The 14,392-nt window shown below is 39.3% G+C and overlaps 2 protein-coding genes across 2 annotated transcripts; one reads left to right on the top strand and one right to left on the bottom strand.

The window, feature by feature from the left end:
* Positions 1 to 70: 70 nt before the first annotated feature.
* Positions 71 to 5,631, bottom strand: LOC113033828 (ubiquitin-conjugating enzyme E2 G1-like). Its single transcript, XM_026187961.2, has 6 exons — positions 5,436 to 5,631; positions 2,798 to 2,900; positions 2,597 to 2,694; positions 2,256 to 2,434; positions 2,037 to 2,144; positions 71 to 1,957 (listed from the first exon to the last, which is right to left on the bottom strand). Exons 1-5 carry the CDS (start codon positions 5,476 to 5,478, stop codon positions 2,058 to 2,060), a joined length of 510 nt encoding a protein of 169 aa, XP_026043746.1. The 5' UTR covers positions 5,479 to 5,631; the 3' UTR covers positions 71 to 1,957; positions 2,037 to 2,057.
* Positions 5,632 to 7,840: 2,209 nt separating this feature from the next.
* Positions 7,841 to 13,740, top strand: anapc7 (anaphase promoting complex subunit 7). Its single transcript, XM_026186105.2, has 11 exons — positions 7,841 to 8,056; positions 8,519 to 8,705; positions 9,291 to 9,410; positions 10,647 to 10,758; positions 10,935 to 11,088; positions 11,181 to 11,323; positions 11,461 to 11,578; positions 11,667 to 11,863; positions 11,952 to 12,176; positions 12,335 to 12,485; positions 12,579 to 13,740. Exons 1-11 carry the CDS (start codon positions 7,956 to 7,958, stop codon positions 12,766 to 12,768), a joined length of 1,698 nt encoding a protein of 565 aa, XP_026041890.1. The 5' UTR covers positions 7,841 to 7,955; the 3' UTR covers positions 12,769 to 13,740.
* The last annotated feature ends 652 nt before the right edge of the window (positions 13,741 to 14,392 follow it).

The raw sequence follows: 14,392 nt of genomic DNA, 5'->3' as shown, positions 1-14,392 counted from the left end.
CAGAGGTCTAATATACTTGAACCCAGAGTGTGTCCTCATGAAAAATGTAAAACACAACATTACAAAGCACTCTGTTTACACACTTTATTGAGCATCATGTCCAATATACATTGCATTGACACAAAATGGGGAAAAAAACAACAACAAAAATGAAAAACAAACAAAAAAATAAACAAAAACAAAAAGAATGGCGTTAGGGTGGATTACCTGGACACACCATTTTCAGAGCGTATTGCTTAATGACATTTCAAACGCACCGAATCTGTGCAAATACAGTGAACACCGGTCAGAGGAGGTCATGGTAGGTTAGAAAATTCTGACTTTAAAAGGTAATGTCAACAGCAGTTATGTGATAATCAAGTCTACAGAAATCTACCAACTGTACACATCACATTCACCCAGAATGCACTACCAATGGTATCCTACTGAAACTCACCCCAACTCCCTCAAACCTGATTGCATGCGCCAAAAGATGGTTATAGCTATGTTTCAGTGTCAGTCACAGATCAATACGTTATACAGAGTTCACGTCATCATGGCTTAATATTCAGCAACAACATCATCAATGAGGTGAACAAAAGCCAGTGGTTTCCAGACTCCACCCAAACACAACCTTTTAGTGTTTTTTTAAAATAAAGCCTAAATGGGGGATCGCCTTCAGCCCCCACTTGCTTACACTTTACTAAGCGGCGAGTTAAGTCTCTGTGAAGGATCACAACCCAGATTTAGTAATCGAGTGAAGGTGATAAATTCTAATGAAGTATGTACCGATCAGAACTCAAGATGTTCACAGAAGAGCACTATCCCACAAACTAGCCAAAGTCCTGAAGAGTCTAAGCCCGCGAGTGAATATGAAGCACTAATTGGAAGCCAAATGTGCCACGACAAAACAAGGTAAGAATAACTAGCCTAACTCTACTAAGGAGCCTTTAAAATCCCCCGTATTCCCCAACAGATTAAGAACTCAACCATAAACCTGGTCAAATATGCTATCCGTTTAAATTGAGGTAAGCGCAGATGCCAGTTAATCAGTCCACATGCAGAATAATCACAGCTTAGGCTATTTTCACAGTCTGGATTTGCTTGTCCGTGATTTTCAATAACTTCAACTAAGTGATCATTATCAGACTTCTTTGTTGACGGCGGAGCATTAAGTTTATCTTACTGATTGCTAATCGAGATCCCACTAAAGTTTGATCCTGAGAAGTTGGCACCAACCTCCTGTTACCATTAGCTATGCTTGTCTGAGTCTAAAAATAATAAAACAATAACTCTCAAGGTGCTGCGTAAGCCGTTCCATTTGCATCCATAGCTTAAAACGATACATAACAGAGCTGTTTGAGGGGATCATGCAGGTTGAGAGTCATGGTTTTGAAACTCTTACATGTACTGACACTTGAAGAAAATGCTAACAGAAGGCTTTTTCTCAGAAAATGTGAATACCATAAAAAGTTCTCAACCTGTCCCTCTGAACGAGACGGGGCGAACTGTGAAGCCGACGAAAGGCAACGGTGATTCAATGACAAAATAATCGCATCTACGGACAGAGCTGATGTTGGGCTGTCGTTAATCTATCTCAGTATGAAGCAGGGAGGACAAGTGATGACCTAATGACAACAGGCTTTCATTTTGTTTTACACAATCTTGACCACTAAATTGCATAAGAAACCTGGTATAAAGTAGAAACTGTTCAGCAGCAGATAAAAAAAGGAAGTTAATTTACAGTAGTGACATATTTTACATCATTATTTTTTCTCAAAATAAATTAAATTAAATATACAATTCCAGGTAAGAAACAGGATAATTTTGCTGGTAGGTTTCTCAAATTGGTTCGTCTGGCGGAAAATGACAACCGTTCACAAAAACGTGGTTGAAGCCAACCAACTCCTTTGACTGGCAAAACAAGGGGTGCAAAAGCCTTTTGCTGAATCTTTCCCTCTGAAGGCATTTCCTTTAACTGCAATAAAGAATGAAGTTATTACTTACAGAAGCAAGGTATTCCATGCAAATCTTACTCAGCAGGTCAGTTTGCTTACCCTGGAATTTACAGCTGACTCCTAATCGTATGCCATCTCTTGACTTTTTCTTACACAGCGAGCCACCTTCCTCTTAAATTCTCCATTAGGGTCCTCCCTCCACTCTTTCTGTAGGAAAGGAGAACCAGATTCTTTTACTCACACTTTCTCAAATTACCTAAGCTGCTCAAATAAAAAGGTGGGACTTCCAGCATTTGAAGAATGACATAAATAACTCACCGCAGCATCCACATTAGCTGGTGAGTCGCTGTTGGGGTCTGCGAGCATGGAGATAACACTAATCATGATTGTCTCTACCGTGTGGATCGGAAGCCAGCGTTCTTCGGGCTTTTCATAACCAAACTTATCTTCTCCTGGCTCATGCAGAATTGAGATGCAAACATCGCCGTTCTTTGCAACTGTGGAGACGAATTTCACACATTTTTTGATTACACTTTCAAGTCAGTCGCACGGATCTGTTCAGTAAAAGAGAGTTTATAAATCTATTTATATGCAGGGATCAAGTGATGGCAAAGAAGACTATGTGAGTAAAAGGATCAAAGGGTAAGAAGTGGGTTTACCGTTTGGGTGCCAGATTTCAGTTATGAACCTCATCTTCGGCGGCCGTAGTGGATAATCATAGGGAAAGGTTAGGTATGCTTTGAAAAACCCTCCTTCACTGCAGTGAGAAATACAGGGGGAAAAAGGACAAACACTTGTCAAATGACTGAATTAAATCATCCTTTGTGTTTCTGAATATGTCAACCAAAGACCTTACTTACAAAAGGGTATCTTGTGGACCAATGATCACAACTTCCCATTTATATATGTCATCATCATCTATCAGACCAGCTGAAAAGCCCTCCACGGGGTTCTTATTGAGCTCTGGGAAAAACAGAGGCACAACGTGTATTTTATTCAGTAGCAAAGTGAAAACAGAACTGTAGTACAGAAAGGCCTATCACTAGAAATAGAAGAGAAGTCAACATCCACGGTGTTAACATATTTTGTTGACAGACCCCTACTCTTACTACGTGTTATAAAAGTATCTCTGGATATTCAGAATTTTGGTATCATAACAATCAGTTAAGCTGACATCAACAGTACACAAGTAAAAGAGACTGGGGGTAAAAAAGCGGTAGCAGCTTAATAGAAAACATAAGCTGACATGATGCAGCTGACAAGGTAACCAAGCTCTGGTTTTTCACTTAGGTCAACAAACTTGAGTAAATAAAACCCAGCAGAAATAAACTATTATGACAAACTCATGGCACATAATTTCAGAGGAAAATAAATCTGTGTTGGAGTCCCAGACACTGATTTGGTGGATATCATGTAAACCGCAAGCTCTTTACCCATGTTTTGTTTACTGATGCTGACACACTTCACTGTGGGAAGTATCTGACATCTGTGAATTCACAAAGAGCAGGTGACTAAAAATGAATCAGCAACAAGTACTATATACACTCAACTGAGCTAACTGAATTTTCCCGAGCCACTGAGAAACCGACCCACACAAGGCATCACGATGAATATCTCAGTTTTTCAATATGGCATGTGCTTGAAGCACTCTTTTAACCTTGGTCTTATAGGAAATAGATCAATCTTACACTCTGGTTCCATGGGAGCAGTCTGTTGCTAAGGACTGAAGAAACAGAAAAATTACTTTCCACATCCATTCATTTTAAAGACTTAATTATACTTTGTGTCTGTAAGCATGCTAGAGTCCTGCCAATTTTTTGTAACAGCGTGGACGTCCACAGAAAATCTACAATACAATGCACCAACAACACATACAGCCCACAGAAAGGACTTGATGAAGTCTTCGAAAAATATAACAGGAATAATTACTTGACCACTGACCTGTGGTTTTCCTCATTTGATGTCATATATAATATATATTCATAATAAAGATGACCAAATTATGTCAGCATATGTACAAGGGTTCACACTGATTTAAATGCTCCGTTTCAGACAGTTGTCTTTGGCTTTTTTTTTGGGGGGGGGGGGGGGGGGGGGTTTAATAACTCTTAGCTCTGTGTTATGTCATTGAGAGGTGATAATATGGCCCTAATATGGCTAAATAAATAAAATGAATACAAACATGGGAACTATGGGAAGACAATAGATGAACCTTTACTTCGCAGTTGAGCAAAAACTGAAAATCCATAAATTTTCATTTGAACAACCTGTTTACAGAATCTAATCGTGATGTCCAAAAATAATGAAGATTGCTGATATGAATCACTGACTTGAAAAGAAAAACTGCATCAAACACTGTCAATGATTCATTCCCCACACACAGAGTAACTAATATTTGTATGTGATGGTCAGCTGGTGCAAAATCCCAAATCACTTGTGTAACTGGATGCTGTCATGTTAATACGGCATGCTATATACAAACATACATAGCACTTGTGTTTGTCATGTGCTGAAACTGAACTCACAAAATTAGCTAAATGGACCAGTTTGACTGCAGTGTATTAACACTGAATTAATATAATTTACATGATTAAGACTGCACGATGTTGTTTTTTAGTGATCCACGACAGATTTCATCACCTGATCTTGAATGCTGCATTAAGTTCTTTTACCCTATCCTATCGGGTAAATTATAATTGAATTACAGCATTAAAGTCATTAAATGAAAAGCTGCACCTCATATAGCAAAGTGTTGACTGAGGTATTGGTTTACTTTTAAAAGATGAGAACTGAAGGAACTGGACAGTCACGCAGCTGCAAACCAAACTTTATACCACGGGTTTTAAAGACTCGTGAGATCCATGTGTCATTTACAGGGCACAACAGCAATAAAATCAACTATGTCTCTGCAAAGACTTCAAAAGGAGAACGATAAGAGTTTCAGCATTGAGGGCTTGAATACTAATATAGATTGCCTCCCGCGTTAGACTCTGGGCCATATTTGATATCAGAAACGTTAGATTGTATCTTAAATGGCTATATTATGGATTTGTAATTTCAATCAAGCGGTTACTAATGTATTGGTATATAGATCTATGAAATCCTTGCGGTGCACAGCGCTACCATTAACAATGCTAAAGTGTTTAGAGCAGATGAGTGTCTGGTTGATTATTCCTTTGTTCCGTTAGCTAACTAATGCCCAACTTGCTAGCAAATGCTAGCTAGACTGGTCCTGCAATGTGTTGTTTGAGGTGTTTTTGAGCTCAGTATACTTCAAAATTATGTATTTATTCACAACACAGGTAAGCTATTCAAAGCTGCTTAGCCACACACTCAGCTAGACTGATAAAGGAACCCATTATGCTGTTCGGCTACCTTTCTGAGCTTACTTCTATTGCGTAAACACAGCTTTGCCAAGCCACAAAAAAGCTAACGTTAGCTGCTAAGGTATAGAGCCTTTATGTCGGCTCTATTTGCTTAGTTTTACATTATTATTACCTGCCAGTTGTTTTCGAAGAAGCAATGCTGATTGTTCGGTCATGGTATGCCCGCGCAGTTGAAAAAAAGCACTCCGTGTAGACAAACACTTTACGAAGAGAAGAGCTAAACCCGAACAAACCGAGCTAAGATCTTAGTACTGCCCGTGCCTGCTGCTGATTTCCCTCTGTGTTTTGACACAAGCCTGAGCTGTACGCATGCGCGCCTGCGGTCGACTGTGTTTATGCGTGGCTTCAAAGCAACATTTGATCAAGACAAATCAACAAGCAACAAACTGGAAAACTGTATCAGTCTTGTACTGCAGCGAAATCAAAATTCAAAATTCGCCAATGCGTTCGTGGAGAGATGTGTAGAGTTGATTCAATAAGACTGTAGCGTAATGAGACTGGTAAATGTCGCAGAAGGTCGATTCTGTTCATCTGGACTTAGCGTTTTCAGTGGGAGAAACGTTTCGTCATCCATCCACTTCTTCTGTCTCAGTTGACTGCAGGATTCCCGAACCTTATAAACACTACAGTTGCACAATGACTGAAACCAGCCCACGGAATGAACAATGGGCTGTGAGGTCAATTCCTTGATCATTAATATGCAAATTGTCATGACCATTGATTGAAGCCCATTGATTAATAGCCATAAGTACCATTCGCAGAGAGTTGGGGAATGGCTGCAATCACAGCATTGTAAGATGGTGAAAGTACCCTTTAGGCCCCCTCCTCAGTTCAGAGATGGTCTTTCTCTTTTCACGTAAATGGCCTTCTTGACTTCCGCTCAAGTGTTCCTCCCTGTCCAGGATGTGTACATCCTCATCATTGAAAGAGTGTCCACTGGCTCATAAATGTGTACCAACCCCACCCCCGACCAAATCACCATTTGGATTCCCCATCTGATGTCAGTTCTCAGGGAGACTATGATTGTTAGTGAGTGTTTTCTCTTTTCAAATAGCCACAGACACCTTTTTGTGATTATTTACACTGATTGATTGTTGTTTATTGTACAGTTTATTATCGTTATTGTTGTGTGGTTTGTAGCCTTACTGAAGTCTATTAGGTTGTGGTTTTGGCAGTCTCAGTCCAACCTAAATATTGGTTGGGGGAACCGATGTGCAAACTTTTTTTTTTCATGAGCATCATTTAGACGTAGTGGCGGCTCATTGCCTGGATTAAGTCAGCAAAATTAGGTATGAGCATCTTTCAGCAAGTAACATTTGGCAGTTTAATGCAACTGAAATGCAACGTTACATTGTTATGTTCAATTAAAATTATCTTAAAATTCACCCAGTTATCTCTGTTTCATGTTGTCCTTTCACTTGCCCTTTTTATACTCAACACGTGATCACACAAACAAGTGCAGTGCCTGAACAATTATAATGTAAAACATCACCTCAACACAACACCAAAGGTGTCCCAGTTTACCTGAGTTCACCCAAGTAACAATGCTTATTCAAGTCGTATCTTTATAGACAACTCTTAAGCAGGGGCACTTCAGAATATTTTTAAAAGGGTAGCCATATGGGGACCACTAAAATATTGGGGTAGCACACCAAAAACAAAATTTTCAGTTTTATTATGCTGTTGTCAATATAGGTTACTAGAAAAAGATGGCAGAGATGGATTTCCTGCTATTAAACTTGATTTCACTGAAAACAGGCACATATGAAAACCATATGTGTGGATTTCAAATAATATTTTGAAATCCACTACTGGAAAGTTAATAAGCTACCATGTGTACACATCTAAAAAAAATCTGATGATATATTAAGCTCACAATCCTTACTAAATATGTGTATCACCATATGGGCCCCCAAACCTAGTATCAGCTGATCTTGTGCATTAAAGAGGACCTGTTATACTTGTTTCCAGCTCCATTAAGAGTTCAAAATAATCTTTATTTGTATTATAGTGGGGCTCACTGCTACCTTCATTATATTTCATCCACTATCTCAAAATTAGCATATAGGGTAGTCTGAAGCCTGAGTTTTTGACTCATATTTTAATATTAGATTAGCGATAATGTAAACTGTTTTAATATATTATAATTATATCATACACTTTTATTACAGAATTTTGAAATAGCGTGATTTGATAAAACACGACTGTTTAAGTCAATAGTTGAAACAAAAATTTCCAACTATTTTAAAAACTGCTGCAGCAAAAACAAACATGATGCATTCAAAGGTATCGCGACATGTGCGATTCGATAAATTTAGAATAATTAAATAAAGACGCCTTGGTCTGTAAAATATTTCGTAAAATGTAACTTCTCATCTAACGTCCCTAAGATAAAAGTAAAGTCGATAAAATACTTATTTTACTCAACATCAAAGATTTCACAGGCAGGTTTTTATTTCAAAGTTTTGAAAATATACGAGCTTTTGAAGAGCATTTAAACGCAGCACTATGCGGAAGGAAGGTCAGCCGTTGGACGTCTTATGCGTCAGATGCTAGCTAACATTAGCCGTTCCAGAGCCCAAACTTTTAACCTGAGCCGGAAACCTACAGCGAGCCCTTCAAATAATCCAAAATGAATGTAATAGATTATGTGCGGGATATGGCTGCAGCAGGCCTTTACTCTAATGTCCGGATTTTGAGTAGTTTGTTGCTGACGATGAGCAACAACAATCCGTAAGTCGTGTCTGAGCGGGAACCGTCTAATTCCCGAAGACTGCTTTTCCACACCAGTGGTAGCGATAGCACCAACCTAACTAGTCAACATCAGCTAACATTATTATTTCTACCGAAGCGTTTCATTATCCACTCATTATTGGATAGTGTTTAAATGCGAGTGCAATTTAAATTATATACAGTACAGTGTGTGTACTCCTTCACGATATAGTCGCATCTACAAGCGTATGCGCTTAACAATGCTACTATGAAATAGCTTGAAATTTAACTAGTATTGTATTAGAAAACTTGTCGTTGTCTTACCCATTCATACTTTTGACACTTTAGAGTGACTGACTTAAAAACTGTAGCTATGTAGGACAATTTTTATGAGTTTTGCATTGATGTTTCTTCGTGTGTCATTCAGTTTTAATGGTTTTCCTCAGTCTGAGCACTTAATTGTTGGTGTGTTTTTAATGGAAGGGAGCTGTTCTCGCCGGCTCAGAAGTACCAGCTGCTGGTTTACCATGCTGATGCCATCTTCCATGACAAAGAGTATCGCAACGCTGCCTGCAAATACAGCATGGCTCTGCAACAGAAAAAGGTGCTCAGCAAAACATCAAAAGTTCGTACTTCAACTGGTGGAGCTGCTTCTAACATACAGGCACAGGTGTGTTTGACAATTTCCTGTAATCAAAAACAAACTGAAATCTATAATAGCATTTTGGTCACCTGTTGTTGTTGTTGTTGTTTTTATTATTCTTTATTTAAAATTTGATATAGAAATCTTTGGCTTGACTTGACACAGAATTGAACATTAGGTTTGCTGATGCTGAACATCTCTCCCGAATTTTTGACTTTTTCCGTAGTAATTAAAGGTTGCCTTTCTGAAACATTTAATAACTACATTAGATAAAGTTTGACAGGAGTAATGTAGATCCTCATCAGCCACTAAAATTCTGGTAATGTGAGTCGTGACTTTACCTGTAGTTGTGATTTTTTTTTTTTTTTTTTTTTTTTTTTTTTTTTTTAATTTTGTTATACATAATGTTTACAAAATTTTGCGACACTAAAATCTCTTTTACTTTACTTTCACACAATGTAAATCTAAGCCTTTCATCCTTCCAGTGATTTAAGGCTTAAAATGCTTTAAATGTAAAGATGCTTTTACATGTCCTGCAGCACCATATGTATATCCAGAGAACAGGATGACTGGTTAGAATAATGTTCATCTACAATGAATGTTGTCTTTCAGAGTTTGCCTTCAGAGATTGAGGTAAAGTACAAAATAGCTGAGTGCTACACCATTCTGAAACTGGATAAAGACGCCATTGCAGTGCTCGATGGGATACCATCCAGACAGAGGACTCCGAAGGTACAGTCTGTTAACACAGTGACTGTCAATCACTGTTTACCTCATGCTTTAGTTTTATGTATTTATTTTTTATAGTAACTGATTAGACTAGTAACTGTGTGAATTCAAATAGCTGCTTTAGAACTAAATAATGAATGCACCTACAAGTTCAGGTTTTGTAACAATTCAGCAGTAGTTGTTTTAAAGTAAAATCACCTAAGTAAAAACTAGGAGTATGAAATCTGTTAATTGGAAATGGTGTGACAGTTGCAGTTTGAAGTCAAAGACTGGTCTACAGTCAAAATACGACTGAAATAAATCTTAACAAACTTTACGAAAATTGGTTCAGTGATGCTAAAATTTGTTAGTTGGTTGGTTTTCATGATATTCTAGGGCAGTGGTTCCCAAACTTCTTTTGCTGGGCCCCCCTTTGTTTTACAAGAAAAACCTTCGCGCTATCAATACATTTTTCAAAAAGTGCTTCTCTGTGCAAAATGGGTTCAGAAACATAAACAACTGTGGGATACTGTTTGTCCGTGATTTGAAGTGGGGGAACAAATTACGGCGGGATCAGCCTGATATTATTTGTATCCCACTGTAACTTTACTGTATAAAGAGCTAACATCTCCAAAATTTCAGGAGTAGTTAGTCATTACAAGAAGCGTTTGTGAACTAAAAATCAAGAATGTGGGATACTGTTTGTCCGGGATTTGGAGAGCCCAGCGCGTGCTCCCGACACAGGGAAAACTAATTCTGTCGCAGAGACCTACCTTGGCACTTGTGCAGGTGAAGCCAAAGGGAAGATATGCTTCACCATATTTTCTAGTCTTTGGCATGGAAGGAAGTTGGTTTGGAAACATATTTGGCGACGCTTCATCTCCCGTCAAAAAACCTGTCCATTATGCTAGCAGTGTCCAAGCATTCTTTTTTTTTTTTTTTTCCCTTTTCATACTGGGCCCCACACTTTGGGAACCTCTGTGCTAGGGTATCAGTTATAAGAACAGAAGTCATTAATTGAAATCAGAAATTACCTACATTGATTCTGACCCCTGAATTCTGGCAAATTTAGGCCCAAAGCAGTGTTGGATACTAGTTTTCAGATCTCCACTTTTCCTAAGTTATTCATCCAGTTTTGTTGAAATGGGGCTCATATGATATGGAACTGTATGAAGCTCTATTTAACCTTTTGAAACCAGTTCAAGTGCAGTAACTTGTATAAGGTGTAGTAATTACCTTTTGTATTCCTTCCTGCCTCAGATCAACATGATGCTAGCTAACCTGTACAGGAAAGCTGGACAGGAGCGATCTGCTGTGACGAGTTACAAAGAGGTCCTCAGACAGTGCCCTCTTGCCTTGGATGCAATCATTGGTACGCATGTTCACTGTAGACTCTGTAATCCCATAAGCAGCACTTCATCTGCTAAGATGTTTGTACCTGCAGTGCTCTCCTATGTCCATGCCACTTTAAAACAAACAAACAAAAAAACCCTTCTGCTTGGATTTAGCATCTCTTTTAAATAATTGAAAAATGTGTTTTTCCTTTAGGTCTTCTTTCTCTGTCAGTCAAAGGAGCCGAGGTGGCTTCCATGACTATGGATGCGATCCAGAGTATCCCCAACCTTGACTGGCTGTCTGTTTGGATCAAAGCGTACGCCTTCATACATGCAGGGGATAACCAGAGAGCTATTAATACCATTTGGTGAGCAAAGCAATAATGATTTGTACACAGTGAGTGAATATTGCGAGCCGTGTTTTGTGACAGTCTTAACTTCCTCCCTGAAACACTCTCAGCTCTTTGGAAAAGAAATCACTTTTGCGGGACAACGTGGACCTCCTGGTGAGCCTGGCAGATGTCTATTTCAGAGCAGGTGACACGAAAAATGCAATTCTCAAATTTGAACAAGCCCAGATGTTGGACCCTTACCTCATCAAAGGTGTGTTACAGGAGAGAACGTTTTGACTTACACATGTATTTTGTAGTTGATGACAGTTTTAATATCAGAATCTGTGTGTCACACAAGTCTAAGTAGCCTTAATAAAGACAGATTTGGAAACATGTTTGCTTTTTCAGGTATGGATGTTTATGGCTACCTGATGGCCCGTGAGGGACACCTGGAGGATGTTGAAGTCTTGGGAGGTCGATTATTTAATATATCTGATCAGCACGCTGAACCGTGGGTGATCTCTGGGTGAGTAGTCTTACTTTTCTCAGACAAAATCTCTCTCATGTAGTTTCTGTGTTTTATATCATTAAACTTTTCAATGTGCGGTGTTCAGATGTCACAGTTTTTATAGCAAGCGTTACTCCCGGGCTCTCTACCTGGGAGCCAAGGCCATCCAGCTGAACAGCAATAGTGTTCAGGCACTGCTGCTGAAGGGTGCAGCACTGAGAAACATGGGCCGAGTTCAGGAAGCAATCATCCATTTCAGAGAGGCCATGCGTTTGGCACCCTGCCGCCTTGACTGCTATGAAGGTAGGCTTACTTTTAGCTTTTTTTCTTTCTTTTGGCTCTTCAGATTGTTTTTGTTTCGTTTGCAATAACAAAGTATTAATGACTCCAGGTTTAATTGACTGTTATCTGGCATCCAATGGGATTCGTGAGGCTATGGGAATGGCTAACAACATCTATAAGACTTTAGGAGCCAATGCACAGACTCTGACCATCCTCGCCACAGTGTGTCTGGAAGACCCAGTGACTCAGGAGAAAGCCAAAACCCTTTTAGACAAGGCACTGGCCCAGAGACCTGACTACACCAAGGCTGTGGTCAAGAAGGCTGAACTCCTCAGTACGTACAGCAAAAAAGACTCTTAAGTATTTCTGTTTTCCTCCTTTCCCCAATGATAAATAAATCTACAGTTTAATGACTTGAAGGGAGGAAAAAGAAGCTTCACATACAGATGAGATGAAATTGTTGCTTTTGCTTTTTTTTTTTCTTGTTTGAAGGCCGGGAACAGAAATATGAAGAAGGGATCGCTCTCCTGCGGAACGCCTTGGCCAATCAAAGTGACTGTGTCCTGCACAGGATGCTGGGAGATTTCCTGGTGGCGGTCAATGATTACCAAGAAGCCATGGACCAGTACAGTATAGCATTAAGGTAAACACTGATTATTGATCCTGGGAAAATGCTGTCATAAAATCTAGTAAGTATTTTTTATGAATTTAACACTGTATGGTTTTCTGTCCTAAGCCTGGATCCCAATGACCAGAAATCATTAGAAGGCATGCAGAAGATGGAGAAGGAGGAGAGCCCCACAGACGCCACAGTGGAGCTGGATGGTGACGACATGGAAGGCAGCGGGGAGGACGGCGATCTTGAGGGCAGTGACAGTGAGGCGGCTCAGTGGGCCGATCAGGAACAGTGGTTTGGTATGCAGTGACTCCGGTCCACTGACAGACGCTCTGTCAGTATCACACGGCAGCCCACGGGAAGCCTTCAGCCATGAGGGCTGTCAGACGGAACAAGACGAAGGTTGTACTGCATGTTTAACCTCCGTGATCTCCGAGGTTATTGCCAACCTAAAGACGACAACACGGCTAAGACCTTAAATACAACAATTAATGCTTGCGCCCCTGGATGAACTGATGCTCAACTTTGCAGTACAGCTACAGGAAGCCGTCAGAACTTTTATTAAAATGCAGCTTGATGCAGAACTCCAGTCATTTTTTTTTCTTTTTTCTTTTTTGACCCCAATGCTGTTTCCCATCAGTCTGACAGTCTCAGCAGTGTCACTCTGAGGTCTGATGCATAGCATTATAAATCCAGGAATCACCCAAAGTTCTTATATTACCTTGTCTATTTGTGCACCCTTCTTGCCTGCCAGCCAGCTCACAATACACCACAAAGACATTTAAAAATAAAAAAGACTTTATTTATAGTGAGTCATGTATCCTGCATTGAGAGGTTGTTCCCAGGAATGGAGGATGCAAGTAAATGAGCAGCTGAAGTTTGTTTAAAATTAGACGGTGATTCAGTAAACTGTGGTTTGAAGTTTAAAAAAAAAAATGACTGGAGTTACTATGACTTGTGTAATATTTTTATTTTGGGACACGTTTACCACAAAGGAGGCAGTGGGTGGGTGTTGAAGTGTCACAATAAAGGTCACACATATACCAGAAGTGACATTGAATTTCTGCTGCTCTTTAAAATCTGTATGAATTTTCTAAAACCTGTTTTTGTGTCATGTAATAGTTCAGCTTATTTGTGTGTGTGTGTTTGTGTCGTCCATTAGGTCTGCCTTCTGTATCAAAATAACATAACTTGGAATATTTTAGTTTATCATTTCAAAACAAAACTTTATAGTATTTTGTACATATTTTTAAAATGTATAATAAAATAATGAAACACCTGATGTGCACAGAGCTGTTTCTAAAGTCATCCCACTTGCTTATAAATTATCATCACCAGGTGATCAGTGTGTTCATTCTCTCTTCCATATCTCTGCTCAGTCAGAGGGCGAAGAAGCAAAAACAGCTCAACAGGGTACATTCATGGACCCACAATGAACAGTAAGCAAATAAGTTACCAAACACATTAAAGTTGAGGTGATTGAATAGGTGATGCTTTATTTTGAAAATCCTAAGGCTTCTTCCGCTCTGCTCTAGCTGTGCAGGAGGGGTTTCAAATGGAGTGTGTCAGGGGGGCTGGATTTAAGGTGGACTCTGGAGTCTCACTAAATATTTGCACAAGGGTGCTCACACATTCCTCCAAAACTGCACATTTTCTTTTTATTAGCTTAATCTTTATTTTGAAAATCATTTCCTTTATTTCATAAAATAGTTTTTCCTCACATTTAGGTTAGTTTTAGAGTAAAATTTATTTTAACAGGCTTGGGTCAGATACGCAGTGGGATGAGATGCTGAAACACATTAATTCAAATGTTGATTCACATCCCTTCCCTTTGTTCAATTCCAGCTGCTTCATATTTCCAGCCAGCATCAGGATCACAGCTGCGTCGAGATCATTCCTAAAAAGGCATTTTATAGTATTGAGCACATCTTTTC

This window comes from Astatotilapia calliptera, chromosome 12 (assembly GCF_964374335.1).
Source record: "Astatotilapia calliptera chromosome 12, fAstCal68.1, whole genome shotgun sequence".
In the NCBI taxonomy this organism is placed as follows: Eukaryota; Metazoa; Chordata; class Actinopteri; order Cichliformes; family Cichlidae; genus Astatotilapia; species Astatotilapia calliptera.
The sequence above is the reverse complement of the archived record's forward strand: the minus strand, read 5'-3'. Positions and strand labels throughout refer to the sequence as shown.